This window comes from Coregonus clupeaformis, chromosome 3 (assembly GCF_020615455.1).
Source record: "Coregonus clupeaformis isolate EN_2021a chromosome 3, ASM2061545v1, whole genome shotgun sequence".
In the NCBI taxonomy this organism is placed as follows: Eukaryota; Metazoa; Chordata; class Actinopteri; order Salmoniformes; family Salmonidae; genus Coregonus; species Coregonus clupeaformis.
Genome location: NC_059194.1, coordinates 26471714 through 26495557, shown reverse-complemented (window position 1 = coordinate 26495557; position 23844 = coordinate 26471714). Strand labels below are relative to the sequence as shown.

At 43.3% G+C, this 23844-nt stretch overlaps 1 protein-coding gene across 5 annotated transcripts in view; it reads right to left on the bottom strand.

Annotated features, from left to right (window-relative positions):
- Positions 1 to 6169: 6169 nt before the first annotated feature.
- LOC121543061 (fibroblast growth factor 13) overlaps positions 6170 to 23844 on the bottom strand; it is a 186076-nt gene continuing 168401 nt past the window's right edge. For all 5 annotated transcript variants that reach the window (XM_041852772.2, XM_041852766.2, XM_041852784.2 and 2 more), the window contains 2 exons: positions 10311 to 10509; positions 6170 to 8080 (listed from right to left, as the gene is read on the bottom strand). In XM_041852772.2, coding sequence (XP_041708706.1) covers positions 7944 to 8080; positions 10311 to 10509 — 336 coding nt within the window. In that variant the 3' untranslated portion in view covers positions 6170 to 7943. The remainder of the gene's footprint in view (positions 8081 to 10310; positions 10510 to 23844) is intronic.

Below are 23844 nucleotides of genomic sequence, written 5' to 3'. Positions count from 1 at the left end.
CCTTCTTTATTCATAAGGATGATCCTACTGAGATTAAAATATTTTTTACGAGGGAAATCTGTCCCAAGACGGCAGCAATCAAACATTAGGTGAATTCCTTCATTCATTTCTACTATTTCCCAGTAATCCTAGCTATGCTTTTATGTATTCACCATGTGCATTTCCATATGACTTACTACTTGACACCAGTCAACTCCTTGCATGCTCAGTTGGTGACACCCAGGCCAGTGATCGTATACAAGACCTCTTGTAAGTGAGTTGACTACGTTCTGAGACGCTGGAGGGAGGGCGAGGTCAAGGAGAGGTGGGCCTCATTAGTCCTGTCATGTACTGTGTCATCGTCTCACCATCCTCCTGCTCTGTGCGTCGTCTGTCCTGGCAGAGGGTTAGCCTTCAAATTAGCATTAGCGCTGCATTACGTTCCACAGACAGGCATGGATGGAAAGAGTATTGCATAACTGGAGTGTTCCACCAGGCCAGACGTTTCCCCATCCAATGGGAGTGGATCCTTTGTAGGGGCTAATTACATCAAGAGGCGTGTGTGCGTGCTCTGCCTGTAAGGTTCCTCGTTTACAGGGGATTCTGCTGTCTTGTGCTATGAGTTCTGAGTAGACATTGTCCCTTAGGGATCATGGACTACAGGAAAGGGGGGGGCGAGCAGGCCCCCAGCAATTTCAACATGGCAGTGGAGCAGGTAAACAGCTTCAAGTACCTCGGTGTCCACTAAAGACTTAAAACACACACGCACAGTCATGAAGAAGGCGCGACAGTGCCTCTTCTCCCTCAGGAGGTTGAAAAGGTTTGGCATGGCCACTTCTAACCTCAAAAGGCTCTACAGCTGTACCATTGAGAGCATCTTGACTGGCTGCATCACTGCTTGGTACGGCAACAGCACCGCCCTGGATCACATGGCCCTACAGAGGGCAGAGCTCCCTGCCGTCCAGGACCTCTATATCAGGCGGTGAAAAAAGGCCCGGAAAATCGTTAAAGACTCCAACCACCCAGGCCATAGACTATTTACTCTGCTGCCGCAAGGCAAAGGGTACCGGTGCATCAAGTCTGACACCAACAGGCTCTTCAACAGCTTCTATCCCCAAGCAATACAACTGATAAATAGCTAACAAAATAGCTACAAGGACTATTTGAGTTAACCTTTTATTACAGTTTTTGCACTGTCTCTATGCACACTCACAGGGCCCTACACACACCCACTCACATACAGGCTACTGCTACTCTGTTTATCATATATCCTGTTGCCTAGTCACCTTACCCCTATACATATCTACCTCTATCCCTCCAGTATCCCTGCACATGTAAATATGGTATTGGAACTGACTTTTTAAATATTTCCTGTATGCTGACTTACTTATTTTATTGTGTATTTCATATTTCTTATTCTTATTTCTTGTGTGTTTGTTTCTAGTAATACATTGTTATTGATTATTGCATTGTTGGGTTTTGAGTTTGCAAGAAAGGCATTTCACTGTACTCGTGCATGTGACATTAAAACTTGAAACTAATCTAGGATCAGTTTACCCCTCCCATATCCTAACCTTGCAAACTGACCCTGGATCCGTGTCTGGGGCTCTATCACACTCTGCACAAGGACAGATATGTAATTATGCTCTAGGGTAAAGATGGGTACGGTTATTTTAATATTTGAACATCCGAACGGACCTTAGAATTCGATTACTTGCGAGAGTTTGAAGAAAAAATAGGCCTATTTTAACAATGAAAAGGCTTTGTCTAAATTGAATAAAATGATCCATGTGACATTGCTACAAACAAGGATATCATGTTGCTTTAATTTAATAAAGCAAGAAGCATTTGAATGTCATTTTAATGACGTGCGCCCCATAAAAAGACATACCGTAGCTTACACATGTTTCATTTACATTAACATTTACGTAATTTAGCAGATGCTCTTATCCAGAGCGACTTACAAATTGGTGCATTTAACTTATGATAGTCAGTGAGACAACCACCTTTTTTTATGGGGGGTGGGGGAAGAAGGATTACTTTATACTATTCCAGGTATTCCTTAAAGAGGTAGGGTTTCAAGTGTCTCCGGAAGGTGGTCAGTGACTCCGCTGTCCTGGCGTCGTGGGGGAGCTTGTTCCACCATTGGGGTGCCAGAGCAGCGAATAGCTTTGACTGGGCTGAGCGGGAACTGTGCTTCCGTAGAGGTAGGGGAGCTAGCAGGCCAGAGGTGGATGAACGTAGTGCCCTCGTTTGGGTGTAGGGTCTGATCAGAGCCTGAAGGTAAGGAGGTGCCCTTCCCCTCACAGCTCCATAGGCAAGCACTATGGTCTTGTAGTAGATGCGAGCCTCAACTGGAAGCCAGTGGAGTGTGCGGAGGAGCGGGGTGACATGAGAGAACTTGGGAAGGTTGAACACGTACACGCACACGCGTTCTGGATAAGTTGAAGGGGTTTAATGGCACAGGCAGGGAGCCCAGCCAACAACGAGTTGCAGTAATCCAGACGGGAGATGACAAGTGCCTGGATTAGGACCTGTGCCGCTTTCTGTGTAAGGTAGGGTCGTACTCTGCGAATGTTGTAGAGCATGAACCTGCAGGATCGGGTCACCGCTTTGATGTTAGCAGAGAACGACAGGGTATTGTCCAGGGTCACGCCAAGGTTCTTTGCACTCTGGGAGGAGGACACAATGGAGTTGTCAACCGTGATGGCGAGATCATGGAGCGGGCAGTCCTTCCCCGGGAGGAAGAGCAGCTCCGTCTTGCCGAGGTTCAGCTTGAGGTGGCGATCCGACATCCACACTGATATGTCTGCCAGACATGCAGAGATGTGATTCGCAACCTGGTTATCAGAAGGGGGAAAGGAGAAAATTAATTGTGTGTCGTCTGCGTAGCAATGATAGGAGAGACCATGTGAGGATATGACAGAGCCAAGTGACTTGGTGTATAGAGAGAATAGGAGAGGGCCAAGAACTGAGCCCTTTGGGACACCAGTGGTGAGAGCACGTGGTGCGGAGACAGATTCTCGCCACGCCACCTGGTAGGAGCGACCTGTCAGGTAGGACGCAATTCAAGAGCGAGCAACGCCGGAGATGCCCAACTCGGAGAGGGTGGAGAGGAGGATCTGATGGTTCACAGTATCAAAGGCAGCAGATAGGTCTAGAAGGAAAAGAGCAGAGGAGAGAGAGTTAGCTTTAGCAGTGCGGAGAGCCTCCGTGACACAGAAAAGAGCAGTCTCAGTTGAATGACCAGTCTTGAAACCTGACTGGTTTGGATCAAGAAGGTCATTCTGAGAGAGATAGCAGGAGAGTTGGCTAGAGACGGCATGCTCAAGAGTTTTGGAGAGAAAAGAAAGAAGGGATACTGGTCTGTAGTTGTTGACATCGGAGGGATCGAGTGTAGGTTTTTTGAGGAGGGGTGCAACTCTCGCTCTCTTGAAGATGGAAGGGACATGGCCAGCGGTCAAGGATGAGTTGATGAGCGAGGTGAGGTAAGGGAGAAGGTCTCCGGAAATGGTCTGGAGAAGAGAGGAGGGGATAGGGTCAAGCGGGCAGGTTGTTGGGCGGCCGGCCGTCACAATTCGCAAGATTTCATATGGAGAGAGAGGGGAGAATGAAGTCAAAGCATAGGGTAGGGCAGTGTGAGCAGGACCAGCGGTGTCATTTGACTTAATAAATGAGGATCGGTTGTCGTCAACCATTTTGAAAAGAAGGTCATCCACAGAGAGGGAGGAGGGAGGGGGAGGAGGAGGGGGATTCAGCAGGGAGGAGAAGGTGGCAAAGAGCTTCCTAGGGTTAGAGGCAGAGGCTTGAAATTTAGAGTGGTAGAAAGTGGCTTTAGCAGCGTAAACAGAGGAAGAGAATGTAAAGAGGAGGGAGTGAAAAGATGACAGGTCTGCAGGGAGTCTAGTTTTCCTCCATTTCCGCTCGGCTGCCCGCAGCCCTCTTCTGTGAGCTCGCAATGAGTCGTCAAGCCACGGAGCAGGAGGGGAGGACCGAGCCGGCCAGGAGGATAGGGGACATAGAGAGTCAAAAGATGCAGAAAGGGAGGAGAGGAGGGTTGAGGAGGCAGAATCAGGAGATCGGAGAGAGAAGGATTTAGGGAAGAGGGAAGAGATGATAGGGGAAGAAAAGAGATGATGGGAAGAGATGATAGGATGGAAGAGGAGAGAGTAGCGGGAGAGAGAGAGCGAAGGTTGCGACGGCACATTACCATCGGAGTAGGGGCAGAGTGAGTAGTGTTGGAGGAGAGCGAGAGAGAAAAGGATACAAAGTAGTGGTCGGAGACTTGGAGGGGAGTTGCAGTGAGGTTAGTAGAAGAACAGCATTTAGTAAAGATGAGGTCAAGCGTATTGCCTGCCTTGTGAGTAGGGGGGGACGGTGAGAGGGTGAGGTCAAAAGAGGAGAGGAGTGGAAAGAAGGAGGCAGAGAGAAATGAGTCAAAGGCAGACGTAGGGAGGTTAAAGTCACCCAGAACTGTGAGGGGTGAGCCATCCTCAGGAAAGGAACTTATCAAGGCGTCAAGCTCATTGATAAATGACAAGGATGTTAAGCTTGAATGGGCTAGTGACTGTGACAGCATGGAATTCAAATGAGGAGATAGACAGATGGGTCAGGGGAAAAAGAGAGAATGTCCACTTGGGAGAGATGAGGATTCCTGTGCCACCGCCGAGCTGACCAGATGCTCTCGGGGGATGCGAGAACACATGGTCAGACGAGGAAAGAGCAGTAGGAGTAGCAGTGTTTTCTGTGGTAATCCATGTTTCCGTCAGCGCCAAGAAGTCGAGGGACTGGAGGGTAGCATAGGCTGAGATGAACTCTGCCTTGTTGGCCGCAGAATGGCAGTTCCAGAGGCTGCCGGAGACCTGGAACTCCACATGGGTTGTGCGCGCAGGGACCACCAGATTAGAGTGGCAGCAGCCACGTGGTGTGAAGCGTTTGTATGGCCTGTGCAGAGAGGAGAGAACAGGGATAGACAGACACATAGTTGACAGGCTACAGAAAAAGGCTACAATAATGCAAAGGAGATCGGAATGAAATGAACTAAACATCTGGGAAAGCGAGAGAGCGGAGCCTCCCTCACTTACATTTCACTGAAACACTCAAATATAACTCTCCCAACTTCCACTTTAGAAATGATAATTGTTGTAAACTACAGCGGTTCAATGTTTTCTAGGAATAGACTCTAACTTAGTTTATTCAACTAGTCAGTATGGCTACTTTCTCTCTCTCTCTCCCTCCAGTGTCACACGAACCAGCCCTAGAGCTCCAGCGGAGATATTGATTCATTACATAGAATGGGCCCTGGGCTGTGGGCTGGTGTGGTGAGGGCTATTCAGTATACTCTGAGTGTACAAAACATTAGGAACACCTGCTCTTTCCATGACATAGACTGACCAGGTGAATCCAGGTGAAAGCTATGATCCCTTATTGATGTCACTTGTTGAATTCACTTCAATCAGTGTAGATGAAGGGGAGGAGACAGGTTAAAGAAGGATTTTTAAACCTTGAGAAAATTGACACATGGATTGTGTATGTGTGCCAGCCAAAATATTTCAGTGCCTTTGAACGGGGTATGGTAGTAGGTGCCAGGCGCACCAGTTTGAATGTGTCAAGAACGGCAACGCTGCTAGGTTTTTCACGCTCAACAGTTTCCCTTGTGTGTCAAGAATGGTCCACCACCCAAAGGACATCCAGCCAACTTGACACAACTGTGGGAAGCATTGGAGTCAACATGGGCCAGCATCCCTGTGGAACGCTTTCGACACCCCAACAAATGCAGGCTGTTCTGAGGGCAAATAGGGATGCAATTAGGAAGGTACTGGAGCCTCGACTCTGCAGGCATTTAAAGCCCAATCCTGGCTGTTTGTGTGTCTCTGGGTGATTCATCTGTGTCCAGAGGCCAAGAAGATAGGAGGAGGATAAGGCCTGGCTTTCTTCTGCTCAGCTCATAAACTCCTCAGTGCCAGCAGGGTTAGGGTACCGTACTCCAGCCCTGCCTAGCTACATATCAGCCATAGCTACCACATTATAATGCCTGGCTGCATCATTATGTACACTGCAGAGTTTTTGTCTTATTTTTCATTGTACCGGTATGCATTGGATCTGTTGTGAGCAGAATGCAGAAAATAGTGTGGAGTACGTTAGCACGAAATGGAAGAAATGCCAGAAAGAAAGGAAAGGAGAAGACACGTTTTAAAAGTATATCTTAATATAAACATTTTATTCAGTGCATTTTGTGTATACAACAAATAATAAACAACTTGGAAGGTAGCAGGCCGAGCGACAGTCGTCTGCCTGTACAGGTTGTTTTTCAGTTTTGTCTTGGTAGTTAGGAACACATGATCCAACATGGGTTAATACACATAGCCTACATCATGCACCATAGCTCTATAGTCCAGAATCCCCTGCTGTCTCCCATGCAATAGATATGTTCACTTCAAAACCCCCAAAAGAAACGAAAGACAAACCAAGCCTCCCAGTAGCATGTTCCATATGAACAAGGTATGTAGCTGAAGGGAAGGGGTACTTAGCCCACAAAAAGGGTCCTTTTTGTACACAACCGTGTGTTTGTACATGCCCTGTGCAAGAAAGGGAAGAGTTTGATGTTTCTTTCTTCTTCATTTTTTTCTTCACTTTTACAAATAATGACATATCCTATAAAATGTTTAAGCCACCTAAAATTCCACAGTAGTTTTTTTTTATATATATATATAGAAAATTGTCAACACGATAAGTTACTCAAACACGAAACAAGTCCTGGGTGGGGGTCATCACCATATCCAAAGGGGAATGGGGCAAGGCATGACACAAGCACTGGATTGGAGAACAGACCACAGGGACAGAAGACAATGTGACACAATAGAAACAGAAGGCGGGGCCACTGAACAGTCAATTCATACCAAACTCAACCAGATAGCTCACCAGTAATAATAGTCTCCTTCCCTTTAGCTTTCTACAACTTTCTACACCACTGAGTCCCCTTCTAACTCTTTTTTTTCTCTTTCCCTGTCTTACGCAGTCTCTTTCTTCACTTTCTTTCTTTCTCTCATCAAAAATGTACAATAAGAAAAATAATTAAACAACTTCCAGCTGCACCTCTATACTGGCTTGGTTTGACTGTTTAAAGGGACACTCTTTCACCTCTGTCTTTGGTGTGCTGGAACCCCTTTCACTGTGGAGACAGCTGCAAAAACACAAATACTGAGGAGGGGGAGGAGGAGAGAGAACAACAACAAAAATAACAAAAAAGCTCTCCGCTAATTCCGAAAATTAGCAAAGCAAAGGTGCAGCTATGGCGTTGTCGCTCAAACAGCGAGTGCCACACGCTTTTCCCTTCTTTTCCAGGTCAGCTGAATGTAGGCTTTTTTTATGCTAGAGAGCTCAAGTCTCTTCTGAGCGTGTGCACTATAATGCAGGAGAGCTACCGTTACAGCTTCGCTAGAGCTGCACCCCCGGGGGATTGGCTTCGTATACATAGAAGCATCATGGATGACACACGGAAACAGGGCACTTCTCCATCCACTGCAGCCCCAGCAGACCAGAAACCAGACCCTCATCAGCTGCCCTGACCGCCTACTTGCCTGCCTCTCTACCTGCCTGCCTGCCAGATATTACTGGGTAGGTGTCTATATGATCAGGACCTATAAGTAAAAGTAGTTGTTATCTGCAGGAAGTAAACAAAAAACCTTAAAAGATGAGCTAACTGGTACACAGTTCATACCACCAGAGAGTGACCAACAGAAAATGGCTCACGGTGTAATTTGGTTGGCTGTTGACGCTATGGTGAGAGATATGGAACCTAATCAAGTGTGGTGATTGGTTGGTGGTAATGGTGGTGTTTAGTAGTCGTAATGTTGTCCTGAACCGCCGATGGTTTTGGAGAGAGAAATCTGCTTGGAAGCCACGCTCTTCTGAAGGTGAGGTGTCTTCTTACGTCCGCCCCGGCCCACCGCGCCGCCGCCCGGCTACGTGGACTCATTCTGGCTCACCGCCTTGCCTCCGTTGAGCACGGCCGAGGCACTCCGGGACTTGGTTGGTGTGCCGCTGCCAGAGCGCGAGAACTCTGTCAGGTCGTGGAGGGAGGGTTCCCTGTACATGGCCACTGTGGGACAGACAGACATACGGGACAATGGTCAGACACATGGATAAGGCAGCTATTGTAGATGGAGCGGAGCTGAGCAGTAGAATAGAATAGAATCGAACAGAATAGAATTGCATTGTCCCTCTGAAGATGCATATTTTCCTCTCTGGCCGGACCAAGTTCTATTCTATTCTATTCTATTGCTCAATTCCCTCTGATCATGTCACTTTATATCTTAACATAATGTACAACCCTGAAATATGCAGTAGGGAGTAAAAAATGCCAGGACAAGGCATTTATATAGGACAGAAATAACTTATAGCCACTGCCTTACATTAGCTATTCAGGAGCTTGTACCCTTCTCCTTGATGTGTACTGCAGCACACCGAGCTAAAGCAACTTTGTTTGCATCTCTTAAACTTTTCAGAAGAAACACCAGTCATCTTAGAGGTTCTGATCTCTTTAGTCTTTAGGAGCCACTCCTCAAACAGCCTCTGGACAGAATGTGCTTTGATGTGTGGTTCTCTGGGGCTTTGGCCCAAGCAGCAAACTAAACTCTCCAAAGATACTTCATTCCCTTAGCCTTGGCTTTCTGGTGACAGCAGCACGCTTCACACAAAGAATCCCTGCGCACACGAGTCAATCAATAGTGGACTTCAGTGGGAAGCTGTGTGGGATCGATACTGGGCTTATTAGCCATGGCATTATGCAACTATAATGCTGGAGGATGACCTGGAGGTCAGTCCATCTCACCGCTGGGGCCGTTCATCCTTAGTTCATTTACGCTTCTCCTCTACCAATCATCCCTCCATTTCTTTCTCTACTGTATCTCTCCCTCTTCGACCTAGCAGCTTAAGCAGCCTCTCTCTCTCTCTCTCTCTCTCTCTCTCTCTCTCTCTCTCTCTCTCTCTCTCTCTCTCTCTCTCTCTCTCTCTCTCTCTCTCTCTCTCAGTCCTGAGTGCGGGGCGATCATTCTCTGGCTATTGCTCTTAAGTGTGTTTGGGCCCCCTGGTCGTGCTGTTAAATGTAACCCAAAAGCAATTACAGTGAGCAGTGACTTAGATTTTTTATGAGCTACTGGTCGGTCGGTCAGAGGATAAGAGCAGAGCAGGCAAGCCAACCGCAACCCAGTAAGAGAAAGCATCATCATCACAGCTGTCTGTTTGCTGTACCTTTCTGCCCTTGTGAAAAAGGTGTTGAAAGGGATTCAAAGCCCAGTGCGTCACTCTCCAATGCCCTCCTGCCCTCATTTAGGGATTACAACTTCATGGCATCTTTTAACCATGATTTTCAGACTGTACACAAACAGGGTAACAGTGTATTTGTGGCACACACTCTTTATTCTGTGCTCACCTCTGTAAATCATGTAACCACAAAAGAAGCTTGCAACTTGACGGATCCAAATGACGAAACGACTGAACGTCTGATCAGATTTTTCTAAATAAATTGCTACCCGCTTGGTGCTCTCATCGGTTGAGTAATTTGCGTCACTAGCAGTTCCTTTCTTTAATGGGGATTTTTTGTCTAAAAGCTCATCCTTTCATCTCGTGGAAGTGGAGTACAGACGCTCTCAGTTTTTTCTTGTTCTCTCTGTTGACAGGTAAGCCTGTATCTTGTTCTAGATGAAAGAGCTGTGGCCTTTTCAACATCATGAACAGATCCATCTATCCAGCACACAATCATCCCCCCTCCTTCCCCTTCCTCCCATGAGGCACCTGGCCTGGTTGGGTGGAGGTGGGGCGCCATGACATTAGTGTTAAAAAGCCTAGCTGTCTCTATTCAAACAGGCAGAACTTTAGCATTCCCGCAGCTTTTCAGCATGGACACTGCCCCTGCCTTTTCCACTGTCTGGCTCCAATGAAGTATGAATAGCTTTTGGGAAGTTCTCAATAGCCCTGTCCACACACCACTGCCTCAGAGCAGAAAGCCCGATGGCAGGGGGGCTAAGAGCAGCCTATCCCAGGCTGTAGTGAGAGACTACCCGCAGAGAGAGAGAAAAAGTTAATCAAAGAGAAGCTTGGTGTTTTTTCTGTAAAGTCCCCCATTTATACAAATAACCGCTGCCAAAGCTCAGTGCTCCAGGCCATAGTGAATCACCAATAAACTTTCAATTGCAATGTAATGGGCTTGGGAGAATAATGAAGAAACTTTAGAAAAAGTAAAGTTTCCTAAGAAACATTTCCCTTATTATCCTCTATTGTCTCCAATATAGAGCCAAGCACCATATAGGAAGAAAGATGGACAGACTCACCTTTCAAAGGCTTGGGGAGGAAGTGGGCTGCTGGCTTGTTCTTCTTCACGTGGTTTCCCTTCATTATCTCCCCCTCTTTATTCAGACCGAGGTACCAGCCCCTACCAGACTGCTGCTGTCTGTAGATCATGGAGGAGTAGGTCACGTAGTAGTTCTCAAACACTGACTCCTTGAACTTGCACTCCGGGGTGAAGTGTTCCTGAGGAGACAGAAAGAGAGGGAGTTAGGAGGGAGGAGAGGAGAATAAATGGATGAGCTATGGCTGAAAGAGGAGGGTGGACACTGATCAGAGAGGTTTTAAGAGTACTTCTCATTTCTCGCTTTTTAGCAAATGAGAGGCACTGAGATATGAAGCGTCATTACTTAAGAAACAAGAGATGACGGCACAACTCAAACACACACACTTGCTTAAAGTACACACACATACACACACTCAAGGGTTGAAAGATCCTTCCAAACCATCTGATTCAAGACATCCACCTCTCAATGCGTACCACATTACCACAGTATTTTCAAAGGCTCTTATGTTCATTATAGTAAATAATTCATAGCTTTATGCCATAGATACAACGCACCATTAATTAAACATATATACGATTAAACATTCACTCTCATTTTACTCCGCGGTATTAATAATATATGGGACAATTAATAATAACATTTGTTGGAGGACGCGCACTCTATTTATATATAGCTTCTATTTATTAGTCAATCCTTCACCAGAATATCTAGCAGCAGGATCAGATGGTCTGTGTGTGTGTCCATGCGTGCGTGCATCCATCCGCGCAAGTACAGTGGGGAAAAAAAGTATTTAGTCAGCCACCAATTGTGCAAGTTCTCCCACTTAAAAAGATGAGAGAGGCCTGTAATTTTCATCATAGGTACACGTCAACTATGACAGACAAAATGAGAAAATAAAATCCAGAAAATCACATTGTAGGATTTTTAATGAATTTATTTGCAAATTATTATATTTGCAAAAAATATATATTTTATGGACACAGTCAATTTTAAAATAATTCAATTTTGTTTGTTTTTACTCCAGAACTTCCTCTACCCTCAACCTCTCCGATCATTTTCATGATGTCCATCCAGTTTGCTTCTATATGCCATATCTTTCTAACTGTGCTCTTTCACAAAAGCTCTCAACCTATAACCTACAGTGAGGGAAAAAAGTATTTGATCCCCTGCTGATTTTGTACGTTTGCCCAATGACAAATAAATGATCAGTCTATAATTTTAATGGTAGGTTTATTTGAACAGTGAGAGACAGAATAACAACAAAAAAATCCAAAAAAACGCATGTTATAAATTGATTTGCATTTGAATGAGGGAAATAAATATTTGACCCCCTCTCAATCAGAAAGATTTCTGACTCCCAGGTGTCTTTTATACAGGTAACGAGCTGAGATTAGGAGCACACTCTTAAAGGGAGTGCTCCTAATCTCAGCTTGTTACCTGTATAAAAGACACCTGTCCACAGAAGCAATCAATCAATCAGATTCCAAACTCCCCACCATGGCCAAGACCAAAGAGCTCTCCAAGGATGTCAGGGACAAGATTGTAGACATACACAAGGCTGGAATGGGCTACAAGACCATCACCAAGCTGCTTGGTGAGAAGGTGACAACCATTGGTGCGATTATTCGCAAATGGAAGAAACACAAAAGACCTATCAATCTCCCTCGGCCTGGGGCTCCATGCAAGATCTCACCTTGTGGAGTTGCAATGATCATGAGAATGGTGAGGAATCAGCCCAGAACTACACGGGAGGATCTTGTCAATGATCTCAAGGCAGCTGGGACCATAGTCACCAAGAAAACAATTGGTAACACACTACGCCGTGACAGACTGAAATCCTGCAGCGCCCGCAAGGTCCCCCTGCTCAAGAAAGCACATATACAGGCCTGTCTGAAGTTTGCCAATGAACATCTGAATGATTCACAGGAGAACTGGGTGAAAGTGTTGTGGTCAGATGAGACCAAAATCGAGCTCTTTGGCATCAACTCAACTCGCCGTGTTTGGAGGAGGAGGAATGCTGCGTATGACCCCAAGAACACCATCCCCACCGTCAAACATGGAGGTGGAAACATTATGCTTTGGGGGTGTTTTTCTGCTAAGGGGACAGGACAACTTCACCGCATCAAAGGGACGATGGACGGGGCCATGTACCGTCAAATCTCGGGTGAGAACCTCCTTCCCTCAGCCAGGGCATTGAAAATGGGTTGTGGATGGGTATTCCAGCATGACAATGACCCAAAACACACGGCCAAGGCAACAAAGGAGTGGCTCAAGAAGAAGCACATTAAGGTCCTGGAGTGGCCTAGCCAGTCTCCAGACCTTAATCCCATAGAAAATCTGTGGAGGGAGCTGAAGGTTCTAGTTGCCAAACGTCAGCCTCGAAACCTTGGAGAAGATCTGCAAAGAGGAGTGGGACAAAATCCCTCCTGAGATGTGTGCAAACCTGGTGGCCAACTACAAGAAACTTCTGACCTCTGTAATTGCCAACAAGGGTTTTGCCACCAAGTACTAAGTCATGTTTTGCAGAGGGGTCAAATTCTTATTTCCCTCATTAAAATGCAAATCAATTTATAACATTTTTGACATGCGTTTTTCTGGATTTTCTTGTTGTTATTCTGTCTCTCACTGTTCAAATAAACCTACCATTAAAATTATAGACTGATCATGTCTTTGTCAGTGGGCAAACATACAAAATCAGCAGGGGATCAAATACTTTTTTCCCTCACTGTATATACTTATTATGGACACAGTATGCTTTACATTAGTTATCTTGTTGTTATTAGTTGTTGTTCGTTGCTATTAGTCCCATCCTTCAACTCCATTCAACACCTCCCATCTATCTCTTAACACCATCCATATTGGATTTCTATTTGCCATATATTTTTCAACTGTACTGTGATGTTTTACAAAAGTTCTGAACCCTTCTATTCTCATTGTTTATACAGATTGTAAATTGAAAAGAAAATGTTTTGCTAAAAGTATTATTATATTATTGATCGATTGACTATGACTTTTCAGATCACCCAGTAGTGCTATCTGCAGGGTTAGCTCCAGGTAAATATTGCAATCCTTTAGCCATTCCTGGACCTGTGTCCAAAAACAAGCTACAAATGGACAGTACCAAAACAAAAATCTAATGATTCTGCCTCTTCGCAGCAAAATCTGCAGAGCTGGGAAGATTGTATCCCCCATATAAATAACATTCTATTGGTAGCAAGAATTTTGAATAATAATCTAAATTGAAAAATTCTAAGTTTTGAATCCGGCGTCGTTTTGCGTATCAGTTCATAAACACTATGCCATGGAATCAGTACGTCAAAAATCTCTTCCCAACAATTTTGCAATCTATATGGGACGGCTGTCAATCCTTTGGTCCTTAAATGAAACTGGTATACTTTTTTATTTATCACAATTTTCTTTAACCAATTATGTTCTTTACTGCAGGGCAGACAGACAAGTTCCTTACTTTTTCCCCCTTCCACTTTCCTCTTCCATTTTTGTGGTAATCCTGCAATTATTTGGTTGTAATTTTGGGTAGAGCAGACATTTCCATATGTTTTTGTTAGCTGCATAACTCCACCAGTCCTACCTATGATATCATTTACAAAGATTATACCGTTTTTAAACATTTCTTCAAAAAATAATGTTTTTTTATCAGTTAGTATATTTGAGTTTAACCACAATATTTGTTGCATTATTTGTTCTGTCATTTCTGGAGGATTAAATTGAAATTGCAACCAACTTTCTATGGCTTGTTTTAGAAATAGTGATATTTGGGAGATTATTTCCTTTTCAAATAACTGAAAGTGAGAGGTTGTAATCTGAACAAAGGGAAAAAGGCCATTTTGAACATTGGGTGAGACAATCTTTCTAATTTGCTAGAGAACCAGTTTGGATTTAAGTATAACTTTTGTATGACTGAAGCTTTTAGTGATAGGTCTAATGCTTTAATATTTAATCATTTCTGTCCTCCGAATTCATATTCATTATATAAATAGACCCGTTTAATTTTGTCTGGCTTGCCGTTCCAAATAAAATGGAATATTGTTTTCTCATATAATTTTAAAAACTTCGCTAGGCGTAGGCAAGACCATAAGCAAATAGGTAAACTGGGATAATACTAAATAGTTAATCAGGGTGATTTATCCACAAATTGACAGGTATTTACCTTTCCATGGTAGCAAGATCTTATCTATTTTTGCTAACTTTCTATTAAAATGTATTGGAGTGAGATCATTTATTTCATTTGGGATATGTATTCCGATTATATCCACATCACCATCAGACCATTTTATTGGTAAACTACATGGTAAAGTAAAAATTGTATTTTGTAGTGATCCAATACGTAATATAGTACATTTATCATAATTTGGTTGTAATCCAGAGAGGTTAGAAAATGTATCTAGATCCTCTATGAGGCTGTGGAGGGATTCAAGTTGTGGATTTAAAAGAAAACATGAATCATCAGCGTACAATGACATCTTTGTTTTTAAGCCCTGGATTTCTAATCCCTTGATATTATTGTTGGATCTGATTTTAATAGCTAACATTTCGATGGCCATAATAAATAGATATGCCGATAGTGGACAACCTTGTTTCACTCCTCTTGACAGTTTAAAACTTTGAGAGAAATAGCCATTATTTACTATTTTACACCTAGGGTTACTATACATTATTTTAACCCATTTTATAAGAGATTCTCCATCATTGAAATGCTCCAGGCATTTATATATAAACCCCAGTCGTACTTTATCAAATGCCTTTTCAAAGTCTGCTATGAATAGCAGGCCTTGTTTCCCAGATTTTTCATAGTGTTCTATTGTTTCCAGTACTTGCCATATATTTTCTCCAATGTATCGTCCATGTAAAAAACCTGTCTGATTAGAATGAATAATGTCAGACAATACCTTTTTAATTCTATGCGCTATACATTTTGCTATAATTTTTGCATCACAACACTGAAGTGTAAGGGTCCTCCAATCTTTTAAATGGACTGGATCTTTATATTTTCCACTTGTATCCTGTTTCAGTAATAATGAAATCAGACCTTATTCTTGAGTGTCTGATAATCTACCATTTACATAGGAGTGGTTAAAACATGCTAATAACGGTCCTCTTAGTATATCAAAAAAGGTTTGGTATACCTCGACTGGTATGCCATCCAACCCTGGAGTTTTCCCGGACTTAAAGTCTTTAATTGCATCCAGAAGTTCCTTCTCTGTAATTTCACCTTCACATGAGTCTTTCTGTATGGCTGTTAATTTTACATTATCAATTAGAGGAGATGGAGGCGACTGAAACGAAAACATATGCTTAAAGTACTTTGCTTCCTCCTTCAAAATATAATTAGGTGAATCATGGATTACTCCGTCATTTGTAACCAGTTTCAGTAAATTCTTTTTGGTAGCATTTCTATGTTGAAGATTAAAAAATAATTTGGTGAATTTTTCCCCATATTCCATCCAGTTTGCTTTATTTTTATAATATATTACACTTGATCTTTCTTGAATAAGTTTCTCAATTTATTTTAGTTTTTCCTCTAATTTATTCCGAGGCTCTATGTTACAGTTTTTATTGCTATCTATCTGTTCTGTTAGACCTTCTATTTCCTTTGTTAGTATGGACTCTTTTGACCTAAATTGCTTTTGTTTTCGAGATGAGTATTGAATTGCATGGCCTCTGAAGGCACATTTAAAAGTGTCCCATACAATAAGGGGATTTGCTGTACCAATGTTATGTCGGAAAAAAACAGTTATAAATTCCTCTGTCCTAGATAAAAACAAGTTATCATCCAATAGGCTTTGATTAAATTTCCAATATCCTCGCCCACGTGGAAATTCAGTAAGAGTAATGTATATGCCAATTATATGATGGTCCGACCGCATTCTGTCCCCTATCAACACTTTTTAAACTTTTGGTGCCAACAAGAATGACATAAGAAAGAAGTCAAGACGACTAGCTTGATTGAGTCTCTGCCATGTATATCTCACTAGATCAGGATATTTAAGCCTCCATATATCTACTAGTTCTAATGTATCCATGACATTCACGATTTCCTTAAGAGCATGAGGGTGATAGTTTGTAGTGTGATTTCCTTTACGGTCCATTGAGCTATTTAAAACAGTATTATAATCTCCCACCATAATAATAGAGTCTTGTATTGCTTGCAGGGTTGATACTTTCTTATATATATTGTCAAAGAAGTGTGGATCATCATTATTTGGTCCGTAAAGGTTAATGAGCCATATCTGTTTATGGTCCAATAACATTTAAAATAATCCATCTACCTTGCGGATCTGTTTGGACAATTTGCACATTCGGATCAAAATTACTGTTAATTAATATCATCACCCATTTTGAGTTTCTTTGCCCATGGGAGAAGTATATTTCCCCCCCCCATTCCTTTTTCCACTCAACTTCATCTAGAATTGTTGAATGAGTTTCCTGTAAACATTTTTACATTTTAGTCATTTAGCAGATGCTCTTATCCAGAGCGACTTACAGTTATTGCATACATTTTTAATACTGGCCCCCCGTGGGAATCGAACCCACAACCCTGGCGTTGCAAGCGCCATGCTCTACCAACTGAGCTACAGGTGGGCTACTGAGCTACAGGATATTACCGTATATTATATTCCTTCTCTTTGAGCCATGTAAATATTGTTCTTCTTTTGTTATTATCTGCTATCCCATTGCAATTATAACTGGCTATACTTATTTCACCACATACCATAATGAGTTACAAGTTTCAAATCTATTTATCATTATATATGTTTGTAAATTTACCAATAAAATACACCATAGTGATTGAGTGTCCTTATAGCTGTACCATGATATTTGCATTGCTACTAAGTAACCCTCCAATTGTTCTCCACTATTCCCCCCGCTAAAGCCCCCCCCCATCCCAAGTTGGGCCGTCATCTCAGTGATCAGCATACCACCCCCGTCCCCCCGGATCCCTAGGCCCCCGAGAGGCCAGGACCCATCCATCGAAAACAGCACACAGTGCCACCCACAAAACAGAAGCAGGTCAACCGCCAAAAGCATTTCCAATGCTCTCACCTCAATATATATATATAGCTATTTAAAAATATCTATCTATTCAAATATCTTGCATATCTTAATTTCCATCATTATCAATTAATATGTGTAATAATGTTGGCAGTTCATGCGTAGGATTGTTACCTATGACCCGGATTGCCATTGTATTACATTACATTTTTGTCAAGCAATTATTATTTTTGCAAACAATTATTGTGGTTCATCCTAAATTCTCCCTAACATCCTAACCCCCTTGCAACAGATGTGGGATAAACACACACACACACGCACATACTCTAACACACTCAGATGTTCAACAGATCAGAAGCTCAACGGTTGTTACATCCCAGAGCCCAACTCAAGAAAGGACTTGATTTACGAATGCATATACAGTTACAGCTGTTTGAGAAAGCATGCAAGATTGAGCAAAAATTGACAACAATGTGAGATTTCATTAATCTATGTCAAGTCCTAGGTGATGGAGATCAGATCCACCCTCTTCCCCTGTGACACAAACACTCTGGTCCCCCGTTGTAACCATTTTTCCCAAGCATCTCCGTGCAGTCAGACCTTTGATTATTTTGTGCCACCAGGGCCTTTATTGGCATGGGAAACTTATGTTAACATTGCCAAAGCAAGTGAAGTAGATAATAAACAAAAGTGAAATAAACAATACAAATTAACAGTAAACATTACACTCACAAAAGTTCCAAAAGAATAAAGACATTTCAAATGTTATATTATGTGCAAATAGTTAAAGTACAAAAGGGAAAATAAATAAACATAAATATGGGTTGTATTTACAATGGTGTTTGTTCTTCACTGGTTGCCCTTTTCTTGTGGCAACAGGTCACAACTCTTGCTGCTGTGATGGGACACCCAATAGATATGGGAGTATATCAAAATTGGGTTTGTTTTCAAATTCTTTGTGGGTCTGTGTAATCTGAGGGAAATATGTGTCTCTAATATGGTCATACATTTGGCAGGAGGTTAGGAAGTACAGCTCAGTTTCAGCCAAGCATTTGTCATATTTATCACATTCCCTTATTATAGTTTATGTACATTAAAACAATCTGAAAGCAATTATGCACAACAACTCTTATTTTCCCCACACATTATCATCTCTCTCTCTCTCTCTCTCTCTCTCTCTCTCTCTCTCTCTCTCTCTCTCTCTCTCTCTCTCTCTCTCTCTCTCTCTCTCTCTCACTTCATTTTGTCACTCTAGTCTACACTGTGCCATATCTCATGCTCTCTTTTTCCCTCACCTTTCCATATTTTGTCATCTCTGATTTAGTCATTACCTACGTCCTAAAACATGAAGCTCTCCCCAGGACACTCTGGTGGTTCGAAGCTATGCAGATTGGGTATGTATTACTCAGAAGGCAGTATTACTCAGAGTTTCATCACAGTGGATGACAGTCACAAGATAGATGACATGTCCCCTAGCATGGACCCAGATCTGTTGTGTGATCATGACAAACTACAGCATGTGTCACTGTCAGTCATCAATAATGCCTTCAGGCTTTCCCACCACAATACAACTCCAAAGAGGGAGCTCTTCACTAGATTGAATGCACATTTGTGTCTTTGTCTAGCTATGCATTCACTCCCACTCTGGGCTGGAGTCTCTACACAAGTACAGTGCACTCCACTTACTGTATCAAAATCACAGACCTCTTATAGTGATCGAAAACTGTTTTTTAAGAAGCAACTGGTGAAATGAAACACTGTCTCTCTCTCTTTTTCTCCCCCTCTCTCTATACAGTTGAAGTCGGACGTTTACATACACCTTAGCAAAATACATTTAAACTCAGTTTTCACAATTCCTGACATTTAATTCTAGTAAAAATGTCCTGTCTTAGGTCAGTTTGGATCACCACTTTATTTTAAGAATGTGAAATGTCAGAATAATAGTAGAGAGAATGATTTATTTCAGCTTTTATTTATTTCATCACATTCCCAGTGGGTCAGAAGTTTACATACACTCAATTGGTATTTGGTAGCATTGCCTTTAAATTGTTTAACTTAGGTCAAACATTTTGGGTAGCCTTCCACAAGCTTCCCACAATAAGTTGGGTGAATTTTGGCCCATTCTTCCTCCTGACAGAGCTGGTGTAACTGAGTCAGGTTTGTAGGCCTCCTTCCTCGCACATGCATTTTCAGTTCTGCCCACACATTTTCTATAGGATTGAGGTCAGGTCTTTGTGATGGCCACTCCAATACTTTGACTTTGTTGTCCTTAAGCCATTTTGCCACAGCTTTGGAAGTATGCTTGGGGTCATTGTCCATTTGGAAGACTCATTTGCGACCAAGCTTTAACTTCCTGACTGATGTCTTGAGATGTTGCTTCAATATATCCACATAATTGTCCTTCCTCATGATGCCATCTATTTTGTGAAGTGCACCAGTCCCTCCTGCAGCAAAGCACCCCCACAGCATGATGCTGCCACCCCCATGCTTCACGGTTGGGATGGTGTTCTTCGGATTGCAAGCATTCCCCTTTTTCCTCCAAACATAACGATGGTCATTATGTCCAAATAGTTATATTTTTGATTCATCAGACCAGAGGACATTTCTCCAAAAAGTACGATCTTTGTCCCCATGTGTAGTTGCAAACTGTAGTCTGGCTTTTTTATGGCGGTTTTGGAGCAGTGGCTTCTTCCTTGGTGAGCGGCCTTTCAGGTTACGTCGATATAGGACTCGTTTTACTGTGGATATAGATACTTTTGTACCTGTTTCCTCCAGCATCTTCACAAGGACCTTTGCTGTTGTTCTGGGATTAATTTGCACTTTTCGCACCAAAGTACGTTAATCTCTAGGAGACAGAATGCGTCTCCTTCCTGAGCGGTATGACGGCTGTGTGGTCCCATGGTGTTTATACTTGCATACTATTGTTTGTACAGATGAACGTGGTACCTTCAGGCATTTGGAAATTGCTCACAAGGATGAACCAGACTTGTGGAGGTCCCCCAAAAAAATTTGGAGGTCTTGGCTGATTTCTTTTGATTTTCCCATGATGTCAAGCAAAGAGACACTGAGTTTGAAGGTAGGCCTTGAAATACATCCAAAGGTACACCTCCAATTGACTAAAATTATGTCGATTAGCCTATCAGAAGCTTCTAAAGCCATGACATCATTTTCTGGAATTTTCCAAGCTGTTTAAAGGCACAGTCAACTTAGTGTATATAAACTCCTGACCCACTGGAATTGTGATACAGTGAATTATAAGTGAAATAATCTGTCTGTAAACAATTGTTGGAAAAATTACTTATGTCATGCACAAAGTAGATGTCCTAACCGACTTGCCAAAACTATAGTTTGTTAACAAGAAATTTGTGGAGTGGTTGAAAAACGAGTGTTTATGACTCCAACCTAAGTGTATGTAAACTTCCGACTTCAACTGTATATCTCTCTCCTTCTCTCTCTATATATCTCTCTCACTTTTCCCTTTACTTCTTTCTCTCTCAAACTCTCTCTCTCTCTCTCAAACTCTCAAACTCTCTCTCTCTCTCTCTCTCTCTCTCTCTCTCTCTCTCTCTCTCTCTCTCTCTCTCTCTCTCTCTCTCTCTCTCTCCCTCTCTCTCTCTCTCAGAGTAGGGCACTGTATAAGGCTCTACTCTGAACCAATGGCCCCAATGCAGTACAAGTGGCCCCTACAGTCCCTAATCTCCCATCCAGCATCACACCAACCCAGACACAATGAGTCTGTCCCAGGCACGGAGAATCAGCCTTGCTAACTGGCGCTTAGCCAAACTCAGTATAGATAAGTATTCTCATCTCATCTCTCATCCTCCCTCGTCTCTGTCACTCCCAGAGACAGCCCGGGCCCAGACCGTGGTGACAGGAACACTGCTGATGTCACACTGCGCCGGTGACATGGCACCTCCATGGGGACTTCCTGTCAGCTCAGCCCCAGCTCACCGCTAAGCCGCCATGACATCGAAGGGGGCCAGTGGGGGCCGCAATCTATTTGTCTAAATGTTAGGAGCACCAGAAGGGCTTAAAGAACAGACTAGGGTCAATGAGGTGAGGAAAGTCTACAGTAGCATCGCTTTCTACGATGTCCGTTAGGGTAGAGGCCACGTCTGCTGCAGTCAGTTCTGCCTTTGACCACTGACTGAGCCATAGCCAGCCTCCAAGGTGTCTGTACTGTCTGTGTCTTTCCAGGTCTGAACTAGAAGACAGGTATATGTGTTTGTCTGTTGTGACTTCTGAGAAGCAGGGTGCACAGTGTAACTGCAACTCTTCCCCTCTGTTAGGAGTACAGTCCTCAACCATCCTCCCAGAAAATTCTGGAGTCTCTTCACAGTTAAAAATAAATTAAGAAATGTGGTTTTCCAGTTATATAACTGTTCTGCTAGTGCACGACCACAGCTAATGATTCGGTTTGAAGGTCAGATTCATTAAACCAATTGAATCCTCGTACCCAAATGCAAATCTGCTTTCGGAGAGGGGGATCGGATTAAACTCATTTTAGTTCTATCTGGTGAAAGGTAATTAATTATAATTATGTTAATAACATCACCAAAAACAATGCAGGGGAGGTGGCAAATGAGGATGATGTTGAAATTGACAGTTATTTTCCCCAAACACTAAACGTCGTTGAATGTTTGCAGGCAACAAATCTTGAAAACAAGTATCAGCAGCCTAAAGAGCCATTAATGGTAGTGTCTTTCTCCTGCATGCTTTTTTCCCCTGTTCTTTGGCCATGCATCAACCTGCCTCTCTCTGACTGCCAAGCCTGGGCATTTGTCTAGCTGTTTGGAGGCTGAGAGCAGTTAGTTAAAAGTCAGTACGTTTTTCTCTCTCCCTGACTGCTCTTCAACTCTTTCCCTCAAGTCCCCCCACCCCCATTACTCACTTCCCCAATGTATCTTCCCGATATCCTGCTCTCCCTTCCTCGTCTCCCTCTCTCTGTGATCACCATGGCGAGCAAACAGTGTAGCTAGCATGGATAGGCAGTTTTAATCCCTGTGCCGTGCCAGCTTGGTGGGAAAACTATGAGCTGCTCAGCTTTTGAGCCAGGAGTCCTACCCCCATTAATGAGCTTTTGTGGATTTGGCTTGCTGCAGCGCTCTGGAGTGAAGTGAAAGTCTATGGACGACAGACACGTACAGATGGACACATTGAGAGCCAAGATGGAGGGGATCGCAAGCCAGCCTTGACCAATTGTACTGGAGTGGGTCTATAGAGTACAGTGACATTCAGATACAGATAGGCACTGACACTTTTAGAGCCAAGATGGAAGGAATTGCCAGCCAGCCTTGTTCCATTCTAAAGAAGACAGAAGGAACTGACACAAGGAGGAGCCAAGATGGAGGGAAACCCTAGTCCTATGTATTGGAGTGGCTCTATGATTGACAGAGGCAGCCAGATCCACTTGACTGTGCTCCAGCGGCTCCAGCAGTTTCTCCCTCAGTCAATAGTAATGGCTAGTGTTCAGTGAAACCCATGGTGCGGTGAAAAAAGGTCCACACCACTTTAATCCCAACTCTCCAGAGGTAGACGGCGTGAGACACATCTCGGCAAATTGGAGCGAGGGAACATAATTTTAGAGAGAAAGAATAGAACGAGAGAGGAGAGAAAAAGCTATCTGCATGGAAATGATCTCAATCATGTGCTCTCCTCTCCTCCTCCTCCTCATCCTCCTCTCCTCCCCCAAGCCTGGCTGACTATGAGTGGAGTGGTTTGGGTAAATGGACTTTAAATGATCCCATTAAAATACATGCCTTTCCTTGAATCACGGGACAATGTAGAGAGGGACAGCAGTGAGCTGATGAGTCCCCTTGTCGAAATGCTGCACAGCTGGAAGGCTTCACACACATCAAGGGACTGGGAGCTGAGAGATGTGCTTTTAGTGTAGGCAGCAATTATTACAGAGTGTCCTGTACTGTGCCGACAGTAACAACATCATTCTGTAACGGCCTACATTATTAAAGCCCTATCACATGGAAAACCTAATGCGGCTAAATGTGAACATTGAGATTAAAGATAAAAGAGATACAGTTATTTTGTGTAGTGTAATGTAGTGCAGCCACAGTGGAAACAGTGGAGTTTGAGAGAGAAAACACTGCGTACCCCTCTCACGTCCTATCTCGGTAGCTATGTGGGGTTATGTTGTGTACAGCAGTCAGTCAGTCAGTCACGTTTCTGGGAGATTTATGATGCATATCTCGTTTGCTTTTATTGTGACTGCAACATGAGGAATCCCCACAGTCTCTCCCCTCTCCTCTCCGCCCAGTCACCATACCCATCCCCGCCCCACTGTATCTCTCCACCCCCAAAGGGTATCACCTGTCTCAGAGGTGACTGAGGGGTGTGTGTGTAAATGTGTGAGATGGTGCGAGAGAGTGATTGAGAGAGAAAGAGGAAGGGAGGTGGTGGGGTAATGACGTATGTGTGGGTGTATGTGTGCAAGAGACTGTCGTTTGTGTAATGTTGAGTTATTGTGTGTGTGTGTGTGTGTGTGTGT